Source organism: Hypanus sabinus, chromosome 4 (genome assembly GCF_030144855.1).
Source record: "Hypanus sabinus isolate sHypSab1 chromosome 4, sHypSab1.hap1, whole genome shotgun sequence".
Lineage (NCBI taxonomy): Eukaryota > Metazoa > Chordata > Chondrichthyes > Myliobatiformes > Dasyatidae > Hypanus > Hypanus sabinus.
The window spans coordinates 144,990,635-145,006,986 of NC_082709.1; the positions used below are offsets into that span (position 1 = coordinate 144,990,635).

General features: G+C 46.3%; 1 protein-coding gene across 1 annotated transcript; it reads left to right on the plus strand.

Annotated features, from left to right (window-relative positions):
- The first annotated feature begins 6,841 nt into the window (after positions 1-6,841).
- LOC132392366 (uncharacterized) lies at positions 6,842-15,093 on the plus strand. The gene is made up of 4 exons (XM_059966187.1): positions 6,842-7,042; positions 7,729-8,124; positions 12,932-13,106; positions 14,401-15,093. The coding sequence occupies exons 2-4, from the start codon at positions 8,079-8,081 to the stop codon at positions 14,879-14,881; spliced, it is 702 nt and encodes a 233-aa protein (XP_059822170.1). The 5' UTR covers positions 6,842-7,042; positions 7,729-8,078; the 3' UTR covers positions 14,882-15,093.
- The last annotated feature ends 1,259 nt before the right edge of the window (positions 15,094-16,352 follow it).

The following is a 16,352-nucleotide window of genomic DNA, read 5'->3' on the forward strand; positions in this document are numbered from 1 at the left end:
TGGAGCAGTATTACAATTCTGTGGAGATAGACGTTCAGTTATTTTTGTGTATATTCTAAGACACGAGCAAAATCAACTTGAGGACATCTGAGAACATGGAATTAGTTTCTTACCCAAGGGCAGCCTTTATGTGACTTCCACAGAATTGTTAGATGTATTGGTTTTACTGTATTCTGTCTGGAATGTATTCAAGATCTCTGTCTGGATGGCTGAATAACAGTCTTTATTTTCTAGTTCTTGGTATTAATAGATAAAGTCTGTTTAAAGCATATTTTTGAATTTAAAAAGTAAAATATGGGGAAATAATACCTTGTTGCTTCCCATTTCATGTGTTCCAATGTAAAATGTAACTCAGCAGACCAGGCAGCATCTGTGGAAAAGAATACAGTCAACATTGCCAAATGTGTGTTGCTTGGCTTTCTAGCATCTGCAGATTTTCTCTTCTTTTAGAGTTTTGAGACTTTGACTTTAATTTTTGTTGCCACGTCTATCAGTGAAATGCAATAGTTAATGGTTGCAAAATATATTGAGCTGGTCCTGTTCTCTGTGGTACTTAAAATCCACTTCATGATCCCATTAATTGATTTCCTGTCCTTGAGTATCAATCTCCCTTTTAAAACTGTCACCATTATTCCCTTTCTTTATACAAATCCATTATGCTTTCTCCATCAATTCCATCTAGAGTCTTCCTTTTCTCTCATGCAAAGCAGTCACTTTCTTGTACGTGGAGATTCAGGCAATGAAGTGGCTTACATATTTGGAGGATTGGTCCCTAAATTAGCCAAGTGTTGCTTGAGCATAGTGTAGTGGGTCATACTAGCATTGATGAAGCACAGTGGCTACTTGCTGGTAGCAACAAAACTACTAACTACTTAATTAATCATACTTTTTCTGGTAAATGGTCATTGCAATCAATGGTCCTTTTATGGAGCTGAGGTTTTCAACTGCCTGAATGACCTGGCATTTTTTGCAATGTGAACTGAAGTCTTGAAGGTGCAGGATGGTTGCAGTGTGGTGTGTACAGGCTAAACGGAGGTGGCAGGGCCTGAGAGCGGAGAGTGAGTCGATGTTTAGCCATTGCTGGAGCAGACTTGGAGGCGGTTTGATGCGGCAGAGTCGAGGCAGGAGGGGCTAAGGTTAGGCCCGAGAGCGAGGCAAGACCCAAGGTTTGATCCATTTAGGCACCAGGCTGAAATTGAAAGGTTGGATAGGGCATGAATCGAGGTAGCAGGGCCTGTGTCCAGGCCTGAGAGCATATCAAAGTAGCAGGGCCTGGATCTGAGAGTGAGGAGCGACCCGAGGCTTGGATGAATTAAGTGCCGGGCCAAATTGGAAAGGTCAGGGTGTCAGGTCTGGAGGTGAGGGTTGGGCTGGTTCAGCTTGCTGCTCCACAAGGTTTACTCATCTCTATGCTGAACTGCGGTTGTGGCCTGCAACTAACAGGCTCCAATACAATAATTCTAAATAAGCAGGGCAGCATGTGAAGTAGAAATTGAAAAATCGCACCATCATATTGGACTCTCAAATTATTTTTCTATGTGATAATGATTCAAAGAGTTTTTAAAAAGATGTATAACCTAATGAATTTGAATTTTTTGCATACATTTCACAAAAAAAAATCAAAAACTTATATCCTAGTACATTGGCATTTGTATTCTTCAAAGGAGAAACATTATTAGCATTGACATTTACTGTAAGTACACTGAAGAGGCATGCAGAGTTGGCCACCCATATCCTGTTTACCTTAGAAATGTAAATACACCACCTACGATCAGTGAGACCGGTATACTCCTCTTCCTCAACTCTTGTTTCATTTCGGTGGTATTCCTTTCTCCCTGGGATTATCCTTATAGGTTCTTCACAATTCTTTATGTATGCTTTTGTCCTTCTAGCTGAATATTATGTTAAAAAGCTGCTTGTCCTGCTGGTTGGTCTGAAACTGGTTAAGTGGGAGATGAACGAATGTAACACACGACCAGGTGCAGGGAGTCAAAGCTGGAAGGGTCTGCTTGCTCGGTTTCATGCTTGCAAAGCAAAAAAGCATCGTAAAGATGCGTACAGATGATTTTAAAACTCTTGAAATTGCTTTCGAACCTTTGAAGTAAAAGGCGCAGGAAAGCATGGATTCAGTTAAGAGCATCCAGGATGTGTGGGAATAACAATACCATAACATTCTTATTAAATTTGCTGCTGGTTGTTCACAAGCAATTAAAGAAAATCTGGATGTTTGCACCTGTCTCAATGACTAATGCAGCAATCACTTGGAAAATGCTTTTAAATGAGAAGTGGCTAATTCTAAATATGTCTCCTGCTGGTTTAAAGTACACTTTTGATGCAAAAGGTGACTGTTAATAATAATTTCAGTGCCACTGACATTCATCTTTCAGTGTTCAGGGTGTCACTGTGCTGACACAGATCCACTAAATAGTAATGTTACCGATGTCCGTGAAGCCACTGACCGAGAGCCCTCTTTATTATGTCATTGGTTTCTCTGTTTGCGCCCGTGAATGAGAAATAAATTAAACTGGCAAGATGAGAATATGGTGGAAAAAGGTCAAGATAATAAAAGAAACAGGAAAAAGCCCTGTAAAAATACAAATCATTCTTCTTGTCCCTGACATTTCCATGTGTTGTACCTCTGTGGCTATTCAGGGCTGGAGACAGGATCCTTGCCCTAAAGTTTGATCTTCTTGGGGGACATTGATCTCTGGATTAGCTGACATCAGACCACAGGTAGCTTCACCTGCACCAGGTGTTTAGAATGTGTGGATGCTGTGTGAGGGTGGTAGAGTGAGGCAGTAGGTAATAGGTAGAAGCCCTTTATTCAGAGCCCTCACTTCTATGATTCCTCTCTCCATAATCCCACAATCCCATCTGAACAACATGCTAGAGAAGACTTTGATGCAGATCAAAGGGGCCTGGACACCTCAGGCTATGGTGTCATGTAACCTATTAAAGGTGAAAGGCTGCATACATTTCATTGTCTCATTTGGTGCCCAGTGGAGGTGACTGCTACATTTTATGTGGACGAAAACTTCATTGCATTACAAATAACATCTCCTCCATGACCTCAATCAACACAAGTGGACCACAGGGATGTACTCCTAGCCCCCTGTTCTACTCACTTCAGACTGTGTGGCTAAGTACAACTCCAGTGCAATATTCATGTTTGCTGATGATGTCACTGTTGTGGGCCAAATCAAAGGTGGTGATGAATCGGCATACAGGAGGGAGATTAAAAGTTTGGCTGAATGGTGTCATGACAGCAACCTCTCACTCAATGTCAGCAAGATCAAGGGACTGATTATTGACTTCAGCAGAGGGAGTCAGTCTCATTGGAAGATCAGAGCTAGAGTGGGTTGACAACTGTAAAATTCTAGGTGTTATTATTTCAGAGGACCTGTCCTAGACTCAGCACGAAAACACAATTGTGAAGAAAGCACAGCAGAATCTTTACTTCCTTAGGAGTCTGTGGGGATTCAGCAGGGTACCTAAAACCCTGACAAACTTCTCTGGATGTGTAATGGAGAATATATTGATTGGCTGCATCACAGCCTAGTATGGAAGCACTAATGCCTTTCCATGGAAAGTCTTTCAAAAAGTAGTGGGTTTGGGCTAGGACATCAAGGTTAAAGCCCTTCCAACCATTGAGCATACCTACATGAAACACTGTCATAAGAAAGAAGCATCTGTCACCAGAGGCCTCCACCACACAGATCATACTCTCTTGTTGCTGCCACCAGGTAGAACATACTAGAACCTCAGGACTTTTACCACCAGACTCAAGAACAGTTATTGCCCCTCAACCATCATGCTTTTGAATAAAAGGAGATAGCTACAATCACATGCCCCATCATTGAAATTTTCCTACAACCAATGATCTCACTTTAAGGACTCTTTATCTCATTATCTCATGTTCTCATAATTTATTTATATTTGCATTTGCACAGCTTGTAGTCTTCTGCAATCCAGTTGATCTTTCATTGATCCTGTTATAGTTATTATTCTATGGATTTGCTGAGTATGCCTACAAGAAAACGAATCTCAGAGTTGTATATGGTGGCATATATGACTTTGATAATAAACTTTACTTTGAACTACAATATCATGACACATTCTCCTGAGATGATCTTCTCCATTTTCTCTGCTAGCATCTCCTGCGCATCTCAGATAACTGTTGTTATATTGCACATTGCTTGTTGTTTCTCCAGAAGGATCCTGGTCTTTGACTGAGGTATGGCATCAGCTGAGTAAGGCAGTGCTCTTCGAGGCAGACTTGCAGCATTAGTGTTCCAGTAAAGTTTGAGTACTCAAGCCAGTTGCTGGTCTTCATGAGTTCTGCCTTGGTGCATCTTCAGAGTGAGCAGCTTCCTCTATCCCTGTTCTCTTGCACCACCATGGCAGGATGGCAGGATGCTTGATGGCATGGTGGAGATTGAAAATATTCCAGATTGTACTGAAGAATGAAAATAAATGTGATAGAAAACAAAATGATAGTTGACCTGGATCTGATGCAGCATAAAAAACGATAAGCATAAAGAATACGATAAAAATAAATATAAATATTAGATGTTATACATAGACTGTATGTACATAAAATGATACCAGCTACAAGAAGTCATAAACACGAGATGTTGGAAATCCAAAATAACACACTAAATGCTGGAGGAGCTCAGCAGGTCAGGCAGCATCTATGGAAAGGAATAAACAGTCAACGTTTTGGGCTGAGACATTTCATCCGACTGGGAAGGAAGGGGGAAGACACCAGAATAAAAAGGTGGGGGGATGGGAAGGAGGGTGGCTAGAAGGTGACAAGTGAAGCCAGGTGGGTAGGAAAGATGGAGGGCTGGAAAGGAAGGGATCTGATAGGAGAGGGGCATGGACCATAGGAGAAATGGTCAGAGGAGGCAACCCAGGAGGAGGTGATAGGCAGGTAAGAAGAGGTAAAAAGTCAGAATAGATAATAGAAGAAGAGGGGTGGGGAGAGTTTTTTTTGCAGAAACAGAAATCGATATCCATGCTATCAGGTTGGAGACTACCCAAATGGAATATAAGGTGTTGCTCCTCCATCCTGAGGGTGGCCACAAGAGGAGGCCAAGGACCAACATGTCAGAACAGGAATGGGAATCAGAATTAAAATGTTTGGCCACTAGGAACCTCTATTTTTGTCGGTTGGAGCAGAATCGCTCAATGAAACAGTCCCCCAATTTATGACGTGTCTCACCAATGTAGAGGAGGCCACATTGGGAGCACCAGACACAACAGCCGACCCCAGCAGGTTCACAGATCAAGTATTGACTTACCTTGAAGGATAGTTTGAGGCCCTGACTAGAGGAGAGGGAGGAGGTAAATGGACAGGTGTGGCACTTAGGCCATTTGCAGAGATAAGTGCCAGGAAGGAGATTAGTGGGAAGGGACGAATAGACAAAGTAATCACGGAGGGAGCGATCCGTGCTGAAAGCAGAGGGGTTGGAGGTAAAGATTTGTTTGGTGATAGGATCCCTTTGGAGATGGCGGAAGTTGCAGAGGATGATGTGTCAGATGTGGAGGCTCATGGGGTGGTAGGTGAGGACAAGAGGAACTATCTTTGTTAAGGGGGTGGGAAGATGAAGTGAGAGAGGATGTTTGGAAATGGAGGATTTGCAGGTGAGCACAGCATTAATGGTGGAGGAAAGGAAACCTCTTTCTTCCAAGAAGACAGGGACAACCTTGATGTCCTGGAAAGAAAAACTGAATCCTGGGAACAGATGTAGTGGAGATGAAGGAAATGAGAAAAGGGAATAGAATTTTACAGGAGGCAGGATAGGAAGAGGTGTAGTTGGATAACCTGGGGAATTGGAAGGTTTATAAAAGATGTTGATGAACAGTTTGTTTCCAGGGATGAAGACAGAGAGATAGAAGGGGGTTGAAGGGTGGGGTGGGGGGGGGAGATGTCAGAAATACACCAAGTGTATTTAAGGATAGGGTGGAAATTGGAGGCAAAGTTGATGAAGTCGACAAGCTCAGCATGGGTGCATGAAGCAGCACCAATGCAGTCACTGATGTAGCAGAGGAAGAGTTGGAGAGCATTACCGGGGAAAGCTTCGAACAAGAGACAGGAAGAGGCAGGCATAGCTGGGGCCCATGCGAGTGTCCACAGCTACCCCTCGAGTTCTGGAGAAAGTAGGGGGAGCTGAAGGAAAAATTGTTGAGAGTGAGGACCAGTTCTGCCAGACAGAGGACGGTGATAGTGGAGAGGAACTGGTTGTTTCTTTTATTGAGGAAAGAAGCAGAGAGCGTTAAGACTACTTGATGGGAGATAGAATTGTCTGGGACTGGTGAAAATGAGGCAGTCGGGGCCAGGGATTTGAATGTTACTGAGGAGATTCAATGCATGAGAAGTGTTGTTGATATAGGTGGGATGGCACTGAACCAAGTGGGATAGAATGGAGTTAAGGTTTGAGGGCACAATTTCAGTGGGGCAGGGGCAGGTAGAGACAATTGGCCTACCCAGTCAGGATCTCAGGTAGGAAGTATGAGTGAGTAGTGCAGGGAAAAGGAACTATGAGTTTGATGGCAGTGGATGAGGTCAGTGATGATGCCAGAGACAGTTTTCTGATGGTCTGGAGTGGGGTCCTCTTCAAAGGATTGGTATGAGGAGGGGTCTGAGAGGTGAGGACAAGAGGAACTATCACTGTTGAAGATGAAGCGAGAGAGGACAGTCTGCAACATACAACAGTACCCCTTTGTGGATTGGACGGTAAGGTTGGGGTTGGTGAGGAGAGAGGGGAAGGCTGTGTGTTCAGAGGGGGTAAGATGTGAGGAGGAGAGAGGAGTGCTGGTCAAGATGGTTGATGAACAGTGTTGTTTCAGACTTGGGAGTTTAATATGGAAGTGAAGCTTTAGACATTGTGTATTTTGGTACTATGCTATTAAACCATTTCTCTTTTCCAGAGGTAAACACATTCCTAAGCATTTGCAATTTTGGAAATCTTGAATTGGATCTTCCTGCCGAAAGCGCCTTTGGATTTCTGATGTAATTCCCACATCAGGGCTACCTGAGGTAACATTATTTCTCATGCAGCTTCTTTTGTAGTGATACAGGGAAGCTGGGACCAAGGTATGGGTTAAAATGTGCTTTAATTGAAGCAACATCAAATTGAGAGGTATGTGAAGAAAACTCCAGACTAATCCTCTTCAAACCTATCTCCTCACTGAACCCCTCACCACCCTTCCTCATGTCAGTATACATCACCACGGTAAATCTGAACTCCATTGCAGCTTCCTGATATCCAGATCTCTGAACTCTGAACCAATTATACTCTACTACCCACGTCACAGCCAATATTTCAGCCTTAGCTTCCCATAGCTTTTTTCCGTTTCCAGCCCCATTGTTATGTAGACAACTTTCTCAATTGTCCTTTGTGATACTGGAGGATAGTTGCTTAATTAAGTAGCAACAGTTATAGTTATAGAAACACATATCTACTATGTGCTTGCTACATAGAAGCAGATAGAAATTCTAAAACTTGTACTCTAGGTGTTCCTGTAACATAGAGAGAGTGAATCATGTAATATAATTTTTAAGCTATTTAGCTGCAAATATTAACCAAGGTTACATGTATTGCAGCTGTTGCAGTTTTAGGGGAGGAGCTTAGGGGGACAATGGCACCTAATGGCGACTCCTTTGCTTGCATCTTTGGAAACAGCTCTATTTCTAACTTTAATATCTCCCTTTTTCCCTTTCAGGGTTCTTTTCAAGACCCTGACCTGGAGTTATATGCTGACTTTGGTTCTTTGCGGGCCCAGGATCCGCTCTCATGGTCTTACGACTGGCTGCTATTCGATATACCAAGGATGTGGCCTAGAAGACCAGCGCACCTTCGGGATTTCCTGGCTCTGGAGGCGGGCGGACTCGAGGTTCGTGCCGCTGTCCGGTGTGTCGTGGGAGACGGAAGATCAAAAACAGTGAGCTGGCCACTGGCTGTGTACCCAGAGACCCGAGCTCTTTGGGCACAGAGCTCAGAAAATGTGACGCAGCAGACTTTTAACATCGTAAATCAGCGAGTTGTTTGTGATGTCTCCCCTCTCACTGTGAAATGGGGACATCTCTCTTTCCATTATTAGGGAGAGAGCGAGCCTGTGGTATGTTGTATTACTGGGTGAACGAATAGTCTTGGGGGTACTGCAAGTCTGTGTCTTTATTGATGCTTTGGAGTGGTCGGTGAGGGCGCTGATGCTTCTTGCTGGTGGGGGAGGGGGGATCGTTGCTCTTCTGCAGCTTATGTAGTGGGGGGAGGGAGCTGGGGGGGTATTTGGGGTTCTTACATTTAACTGTCACTCATTCTTTGGGGCACTCCTCTGTTTATCGTGGATGGTTGTGAAGAAAAAGCATTTCAGCATGCATATTGTATACATTTCTCTGACATTAAATGTACCTTTGAAACCTGATATATCCCTCTAGTAATAGCTCAACAAGAAAACAAATATCCAGAATAACTTTCTAGTTTCTCTATTTTAATTTGGCACATTTTCCAGGTATATGGGTTTATGGATTGCTCCTCCAGATGTGGTGCTAATTGGTTGTGGTTTGTCATGGGTGTATTGTTGAGCTGTGGTGTTCTGCAGTATTCATGATGAATCCTTTGTTAAATCCATGGCAACTTCTGTCCAGCAGGCCTCATTGGAAGTGGCCCTGTGGTGGCCTCTGTTCTTCCAATGTGCAATGCCCTCCTCTGTCATGACCCGGTACAATGTCAATCGTGATATGTATCATCAAGGTCTTTTGCCACGTCAGTTAATGGTCTCTCTTGAACTTCATCTTCACTGTTCTCCGGTTCCAAATGGTGGAAGGGTTTGGGCAACTCTTTTGTCACAGGATACCTGTCTGCTGCCTTTGGTTGCCTCTGTTTGTGTTCCTGCAGCTTTTCACAGCTTTGTGAGCAGCATGCATGTATTTAACAGTGAATTGCATGGCTGAAGTGAATCCGTTTTCATGATCCTGTCATGGTTACCTTTATTAGCCCTATTATCCAAGTTGCACTTTCACCAAGTACAAGTGTGACATCATTCTATTACAGTGTAAAAGCATAAGCTTCTTTTAATTCTGTAATTCAACCACCATCAGAGAACATTTCACAGCAAGCTTCGGAGTCCCCTTCTATACCAAGAACATGTGATTTACTGGTTTAGCTGTCTGTCATTGAGATTGATGGCTGGCTTCGGAGGAACATTGTGCATTGCTGCTAAGTCAAGCTGACAGATTGCTAGTGCCTTGCTTGTTGTATTGGTACTTCTCTTGCTATTTCTTGTTGCATTGATGGTACTTGTGGGCATCCCTTCCATGGCATTGATGTTGGTTGGTTCCACAGGCATTGCATTCAGCTGGTACTCTGGATCTTACCCTGTCTGTGTCTGCATTTACTCATCTTGCCCTCAAAGTTCAAAGTTCATTTATTATCAAGTTATGTAGACTGTAAACAACCTTGAGTTTTGTCTTCTTGCAGGCAGCCACAAAGCAAAGAAACAAAGAAGCTCTTCAGTAGCTTTCAATGTCCTCCCTATCATGATGCTCTTTTTACAGAAATGGTTTTCTGACCCACCTATAAAGAGAATTTCACTTTCCGTCATTCAAGTTGCTGCCCGCCCTACAGGAGTACTTAAGCAAACACTGTTTGTAGAAATGTGTTGCCAATCCATATTGTGCACACACTTCCCTAATGCTAGGTGTTTCCTTCCTGATCTCTCATGCGGCTTTGCACAGTACCAGCAACCTTGGAACCACCCGACTGTACCTCTGTTTGCCTGGAAAGCCGGTGCCATGGATAGCCTTATTTATGCTGCCAAGCATTACCTCAGTTGAATCGTGTAGTCTCTGACTGCCAGTATGCATATTCACACACGTTCATTTGGGAAGAATTGCACCTGGCATTTGGTATAGAATCTAATTATCAGTGTTTCAGCCAGCACTTTTGACAAATTATCTTACTTTCTTTCTCAGTCCCTCTCTAAATTACTGCAGGATGTCTGATAAATTAAATTAGCAAAATACATTATTATGGAATCTAAGAGAGAGCCAGGGCATCATTCCAAATGTGTGCTTCCTCCATAAAAGGATGCAAACTTGCAGAAGTTTCTTTACGAAACTTTATTTCAGTAAGACTGTAAGACATAGGAGTAGAATTAGGCCATTCAGGCCATTGAATCTGCTCCACCATTCAATCATGGTGGGAAGGATGGTAGCACTGCTCTGAGCAAGTTTAAACTGGAGTTGCAGTGGGATAGGAACCAGGGAGCCAGGGCAGATGGTGGAGTGGTTGTAGGGAAAGATGATGTTAAGCCTACATATGAAGACAGGAATCAAATAGTTGAGCATGGTGGTAATAATGTCTGAGTTGTGTCTATTTCAGTACAAGGAGTATTGTAGGATGAGCTGAGAGCATGGATCCACATATGCAATTATGATATTTTAGCCATTAGTGACACTTTGTTGCAGGAGGGGCAGGTCTGGCTACTCAGTTTTCTGGGGTTTGAGACATAGTCACAGAAAAATACAGCTCAGAAGGCGGACTTTCGCCCCATCTAGTTAGTTCATGCCAAACCACTCAAACTGCCCACGTCCATAGACCTGCACCCAGAGCAGAGCCCTTCAAACTTCTACCATCCACCTACCTATCCAAATTTCTCTTTTACATTGAAATAAAGCTTGTATGTACCACTTGTGCTGGCAGCTCATTCCACACTCTCACGACTCTTTGAGTGAAAAGTTCCCCTCATTGTTCCCTGTAACCTTTTCTCCTTTGACCCTTAACCTATGACCTCTAGTTGTGGTAAACCATGTACATAGGTTGTAACTGGGTTATCTGTCTGGACGTGCCTGGACATGCCCCTCGGCTGACTCCTCCTGTGGCTCATCCCACAGACCCCTGAATAAAGGCAATTGGGGTACTACTCCTCCCACTGTCTAAGACATACAGCATGGACGTGGTCCGTTTTACTGTTAATAAAAGCCTTTCAGTATTTACTCTACTTTCAGTCCTTTGGAGTAATTGATAGTGCATCAATTTTATTAACAGTAATTTTAAGACGTGGAGCACGTCCTGAGACCTGACAGGTTAGACCTCGACCCGCAAATACCTGAGGCTGAAAATGCTTTCGAACTCTGGCTAGCCTGCTTCGAATCATATCTGGAGGAGATTAAAGTGACCGAGTCCGCTGCGAAGGGTCAGTCCACGGGTCTACTCGATGATTAGTGACCAGCTGAGTTACGATGGCGCGATGAGCGTCCTCAGAAGACAACATCTGCGGCCCGTAAATACTGTCTATGCACGACATTGCTTAGCTACGCGGCAGCAACAGCCTAGAGAGCTGAGCGCTGAGTTTGTCTGAGCCCTACAGACACTCGTGTGGGCCTGCAATTGCCGGGTGCTGATGGCGGAACAACATGCGGAGCTCCTAGTAAGAGACGCCTTTATCACAGGGATCAGGTCAGCGTACGTGCACCAGCGGCTGCTGGAACACGCTGATCTTCCCTTACGTTCGGCAATTGAGCTGGCCGACACACTGGAGGTCACTCTGCACAACTCTGATGCTCTCCAGGCGTGCGATCTCCCTACAGCCTCGTGGACGCCACAGAACCCGCAACCCGCCGGTAAATCGACCACGGCTGCTGCCAGTCACGAGTCCATGAAGTGTTACTTCTGTGGATTCGAGAAGCATCCCCAGAGACGCTGCCCGGCTCGAGAAGCTACCTGCTCCAGCTGCGGAAAAAAGGGCCACTTCGCCAAGGCCCGTAAGTCCAAACCGTGAGCGGGATTGAGCAGCACCGCGTGCGAAGCATGGGGATCACCATCTTGCCTGCACACTGCCACCATGTGTGAGACATGGGGGCGGCCATCTTGCTTGGCACCACCTCACACCGCATACAACCCACGGGTGCTTACCAGGCACCCCACCATGCCGGATCAAGACAGCGATTCAACTCTGACCTCCATGACCCTCAACCAAAGTGCTCCACATCAGCTCGCAAGGTCAATGATGGACATCCTGGTGGAGGGGCACAGGACTAGCTGCCTGTTTGACACGGGCAGCACTGAGAGTTTTATTCACTCGGACACGGTGCAACGTTACAGACTCGTGACACGGCCAGTAAGCCAGAGGGTCGCCATGGCTTCTGGGTCACATACAACAGACATCCGCGGGGTGGGGGGGTTGCGTAGTGATGCTAGTGGCGCAGGGCACAGAATACGAGACTTTACAGTACTGGTCATTCCTCAACTGTGTGCCCCTGTGCTATTGGGGCTCGACTTCCAGAGCCACCTGAAAAGTGTGACAAAGGAGTATGACGGGCCCCTCCCACCAATCACTGTCAGAAATCCTCAGTTCTGTGGGAATTCATCACATCCCCCGCTACTGACCACACACACACCGACCCACACATCCCACCCAGCACCATGCCAAAAGCTGCACTACGGACACCACTTGTGGCCTCTCCACCCTCAAGATCCCTCCCCCACCGCTGTTCGCCAACCTGACCCCCGACTGTAAACCTGTGGCAACTAAAAGCAGGAGGTACAACGTGGGGGACAGGGCCTTCATTAATTTGGAGGTGCAGCGGCTACTCAGGGAGGGGATCATTGAGCCAAGCTCAAGTCCTTGGAGGGCCCAGGTGGTCGTTGTTCGGAACGGGCAGAAAAATAGGATGGTCGTGGACTATAGCCAGACCATCAATAGGTACGTGCAGCTTGACGCGTACCCCCTACCCCACATCATGGATATGGTCAATCAGATAGCTCAGTACAAGGTGTACTCGGCCATAGACCTAAAATCTGCTTACCATCAGCTCCCCATCTGTCCGGAGGACTGCCCCTACACTGCCTTCAAGGTGGGTGGCAGGCTCTATCACTTCCTGCGCATCCCCTTCAGTGTCACGAATGGTGTCTCTGTCTTCCAGAGAGAAATGGACCGGTTGATGGACTAGTGCCAACTGAAGGCTGTTCCCATATCTGGATAACATCACCATCTGCGGTCACGACCAGCAGGATCACGACAACAACCTCCGAAATTTTTTCCAAGCGGCCAAAGCTTTACAAGTGTGTGTTTGGAACCACCCAACTTGCTATCCTTGGGTATGTTGTGGAGAATGGGGTCATTGGCCATGATCCCGACTGTATGCGCCCCCTGTTAGAACTCCCTCTTCCCACCACCCTCAGAGCCCTCAGACGGTGCCTGTGCTTCTTTTCCTATTACGCCCAATGGGTCTCTCACTACGCAGACAAGGCCTGCCCCCGGTCAAGTCCACCACTTTTCCCCTCTCTGCCGAGGCCCGCGCAGCCTTCAGCCGCATTAAAGGGGACATTGCCAAAGCAACGATGCATGCAGTGGACGAGACCATTCCCTTCCAGGTAGAGAGTGACGCCTCCGACTTCGCGCTGGCTGCTACCCTCAATCAGGCAGGAAGGCCGGTGGCATTCTTCTCCCGTACCCTTCAGGGCCCTGAAATTCGGCACTCCGCGGTGGAGAAAGAAGCCCAGGCCATAGTGGAAGCTATGAGGCTCTATCTCGCCGGCAAAAAGTTCACCCTGCTGACTGACCGGTGCTCAGTCGTGTTCGTGTTTAGCAACCAACAGCAGGGCAAAATCAAAAATGATAAAATTTTAAGGTGGAGAATCGAACTCTCCACCTACAACTATGACATCATGTACAGGCCTGGGAAGCTCAATGAGCCCCCGATGCCCTGTCCCGGGGAATGTGTGCCAGCGCACAGATCAACTGGCTATACGCCCTCCATGCAGATCTTTGCCACCCGGGGGTCACCCGGCTTTTCCACTTCGTGAAAGCCCAGAAACTGCCTTACTCCCTTGAGGACATCAGGACGATGACCAGGGACTGCCAGGTCTGCGCAGAGTGCAAACCGCACTTCTACCGTCCTGAAAAGGCACAACTTATCAAGGCCACCCGTCCCTTTGAGCAACTGAGTGTCGACTTTAAGGGCCCCCTTCCCTCCACCGACCGCAATGTCTACTTTCTTACTGTAATCGACAAGTACTTGCGGTTCCCCTTCGCCATTCCCTACCCCGATACCACTACCACGTCAGTCATAAAGGCCCTGCGCAAGCTCTTCACTCTGTTTGGATACCCATGCTATATCTACAGTGACAGATGGTCCTCGTTTATGTGTGACGAGCTGCACCAATATCTGCTGGCAACTAGTAGGACCACGAGCTATAATCCCCGGGGGAATGGACAGGTGGAGAAGGAGAATGCCACAGTGTGCAAGGCCACACTCTTAGCCCTTAGGTCAAAGGGATTGCTGGACTCTTGCTGGCAGGAGGTCGTCCCCGAGGCACTCCACTCCATCTACTCCCTGTTATGCACGTCCACCAATGCTACCCCTCATGAGCGACTCTTTTCTTTTCCCAGGAAATCGACCACCAGGACCACCCTACCGGCTTGGCTGACGTCCCCGGGGCCAGTGCTGCTCCGGAAACATGCGAGGAGCAATAAATACTCCCCGCTGGTCGAGCGGGTTCACCTTCTACATGCAAACCCCCAGTATGCCTACGTGGTCTTACCTGATGGGCGGGAGGACATGGTCTCCGTCCGCGACCTGGCGCCTGCAGGAGCACCAGACCCCTACCCTGAACACTCCACGGTGACTGTGAACCCCGTACCCACCAGGGTGTATACCCACGAGACACCACGCACTCCAAGCCCTACACAGACACCACATGACACTCCTATACCGGGCACGACGCACATGCACGAGGGATTACCGACACCTAACGTGCTGGCACCTCAAGTCAGGCCGGAGCCAGCACAACCACTGTTGCTGGTGCAATCACCACCAGTGCTACGTAGATTGCAGCGATGGACTCGACCACATGATAGACTTGACCTGTAAATATACTTGTCTTAAATATTGTCAGTCACTTCACCCCACGGGACTCTCTTTTTAAAAAGGAGGGGTGAATGTGGGAAACCATGTACATAGGTTGTAATTGGGTTATCTGTCTGGATGTTCCTGGACACGCCCCTCTGCTGACTGCTCCTCTGGCTCCTCCCACAGACCCCTGAATAAAGGCAATTGGGGTACTGCTCCTCCCACTGTCCAAGACAGACATATAGCATGGACGTGGATCCATTTTACTGTTAATAAAAGCCTTTCAGTATTTACTCTACTTCTAGTCTTCTGGAGTAATTGGTAGTGCATCACTAGTTGTAGTCCTACCCAACATCAATGGAAAAAGCCGGCTTGCATTTACCCTATTTATACCCCTCATAATTCTGTATACCACTATCAAATCTCCTCTCAATCTTCTATGTTCCAAGGAATAAAGTCCAAACCTATTAAATCTTTTCTTATAACTCAGGTTCTCCAATCCTGACAACATCCTTGTAAATTTTCAGCCCTTTTTTACATACATCTTTCCTGTGGGTAGGTGACCAAAACTGCACACAATACTCTGTATTAGGCCTCACCAATGTCTTACACAACTTCAACATAACATCCCATCTCATGCACTTAATACTTTGCTTTATGAAGGCCAAGCTGTCTGGAAGCCTGAGAAGACATGGTTCACTCGGGTTCATGGATTGAGTAGAAAAGGCAGTGATTTGGGCATTTTGAAGCTTTGAGCAGTGCTCAATTGGAGTTCAGAGGCCTGAGCAGGTGTAGTTCATTCGGTTTGCTGATTGAGTAGAAAAAGCAGCGACTTCTGGCAGTTTGGAGATTTGAGCAGTGGCCAATCAGCATTTGGGATTAATTGACAAATTGACAAGAACAAATTAGAGTAAGGCAGGGACAAAGGAGCTTGGAAGGAGGTACAGAGGAGATGTCAGGGGTAAGTTTTTTATGCAGAGAGTGGTGAGTGCATGGAATGGGCTGCTGGCAATGGTGGTGGAGGTGGATACGATAGGGTCTTTTAAGAGACTCCTGGATAGGTACATGGAGCTTAGAAAAACAGAGGGCTATGGGTAGCCTTAGGTAATTTCTAAGGTAAGGATATGTTCAGCACAGCTTTGTGGGCCAAAAAGCCTGTATTGTGCTGTAGGTTTTCTATGTTTCTGTGTATGCTTCCTACCAGATGCTAGGGTCCACGATATCTCCGATCGAATCCTCAGCATTCTTAAGTGGGAGGGTAAACAGCCAGAGGTCGTGATCCAATGACACAGGTAGGAAGAGTGATCAGGTTCTGCATGGAGAGTTCAGGGAGATAGGTGCTAAGTTAAAGGGAAGGACCACCAGGGTTGTGACGTCAGGATTGCTACCTGCACCACATGCTGGCAAGGCCAGAAACTGGATGATCATATGGTTTCATATGTGGCTAAGCAGTTGGTATAATGAAGAGGGCTCAAGATCTTTGGATCATTGG

Excerpts from the sequence above, each read along its gene's own strand:
- LOC132392366 (XM_059966187.1), top strand. The coding sequence starts at position 8,079 with ATGGGGACATCTCTCTTTCCATTATTAGGGAGAGAGCGAGCCTGTG. Across the intron at positions 8,125-12,931 it reads AGGGAGAGAGCGAGCCTGTG|AGAGAAATGGACCGGTTGAT; the intron begins GTATGTTGTATT and ends TCTGTCTTCCAG. Across the intron at positions 13,107-14,400 it reads ACCCAACTTGCTATCCTTGG|GAAATCGACCACCAGGACCA; the intron begins GTATGTTGTGGA and ends TTCTTTTCCCAG.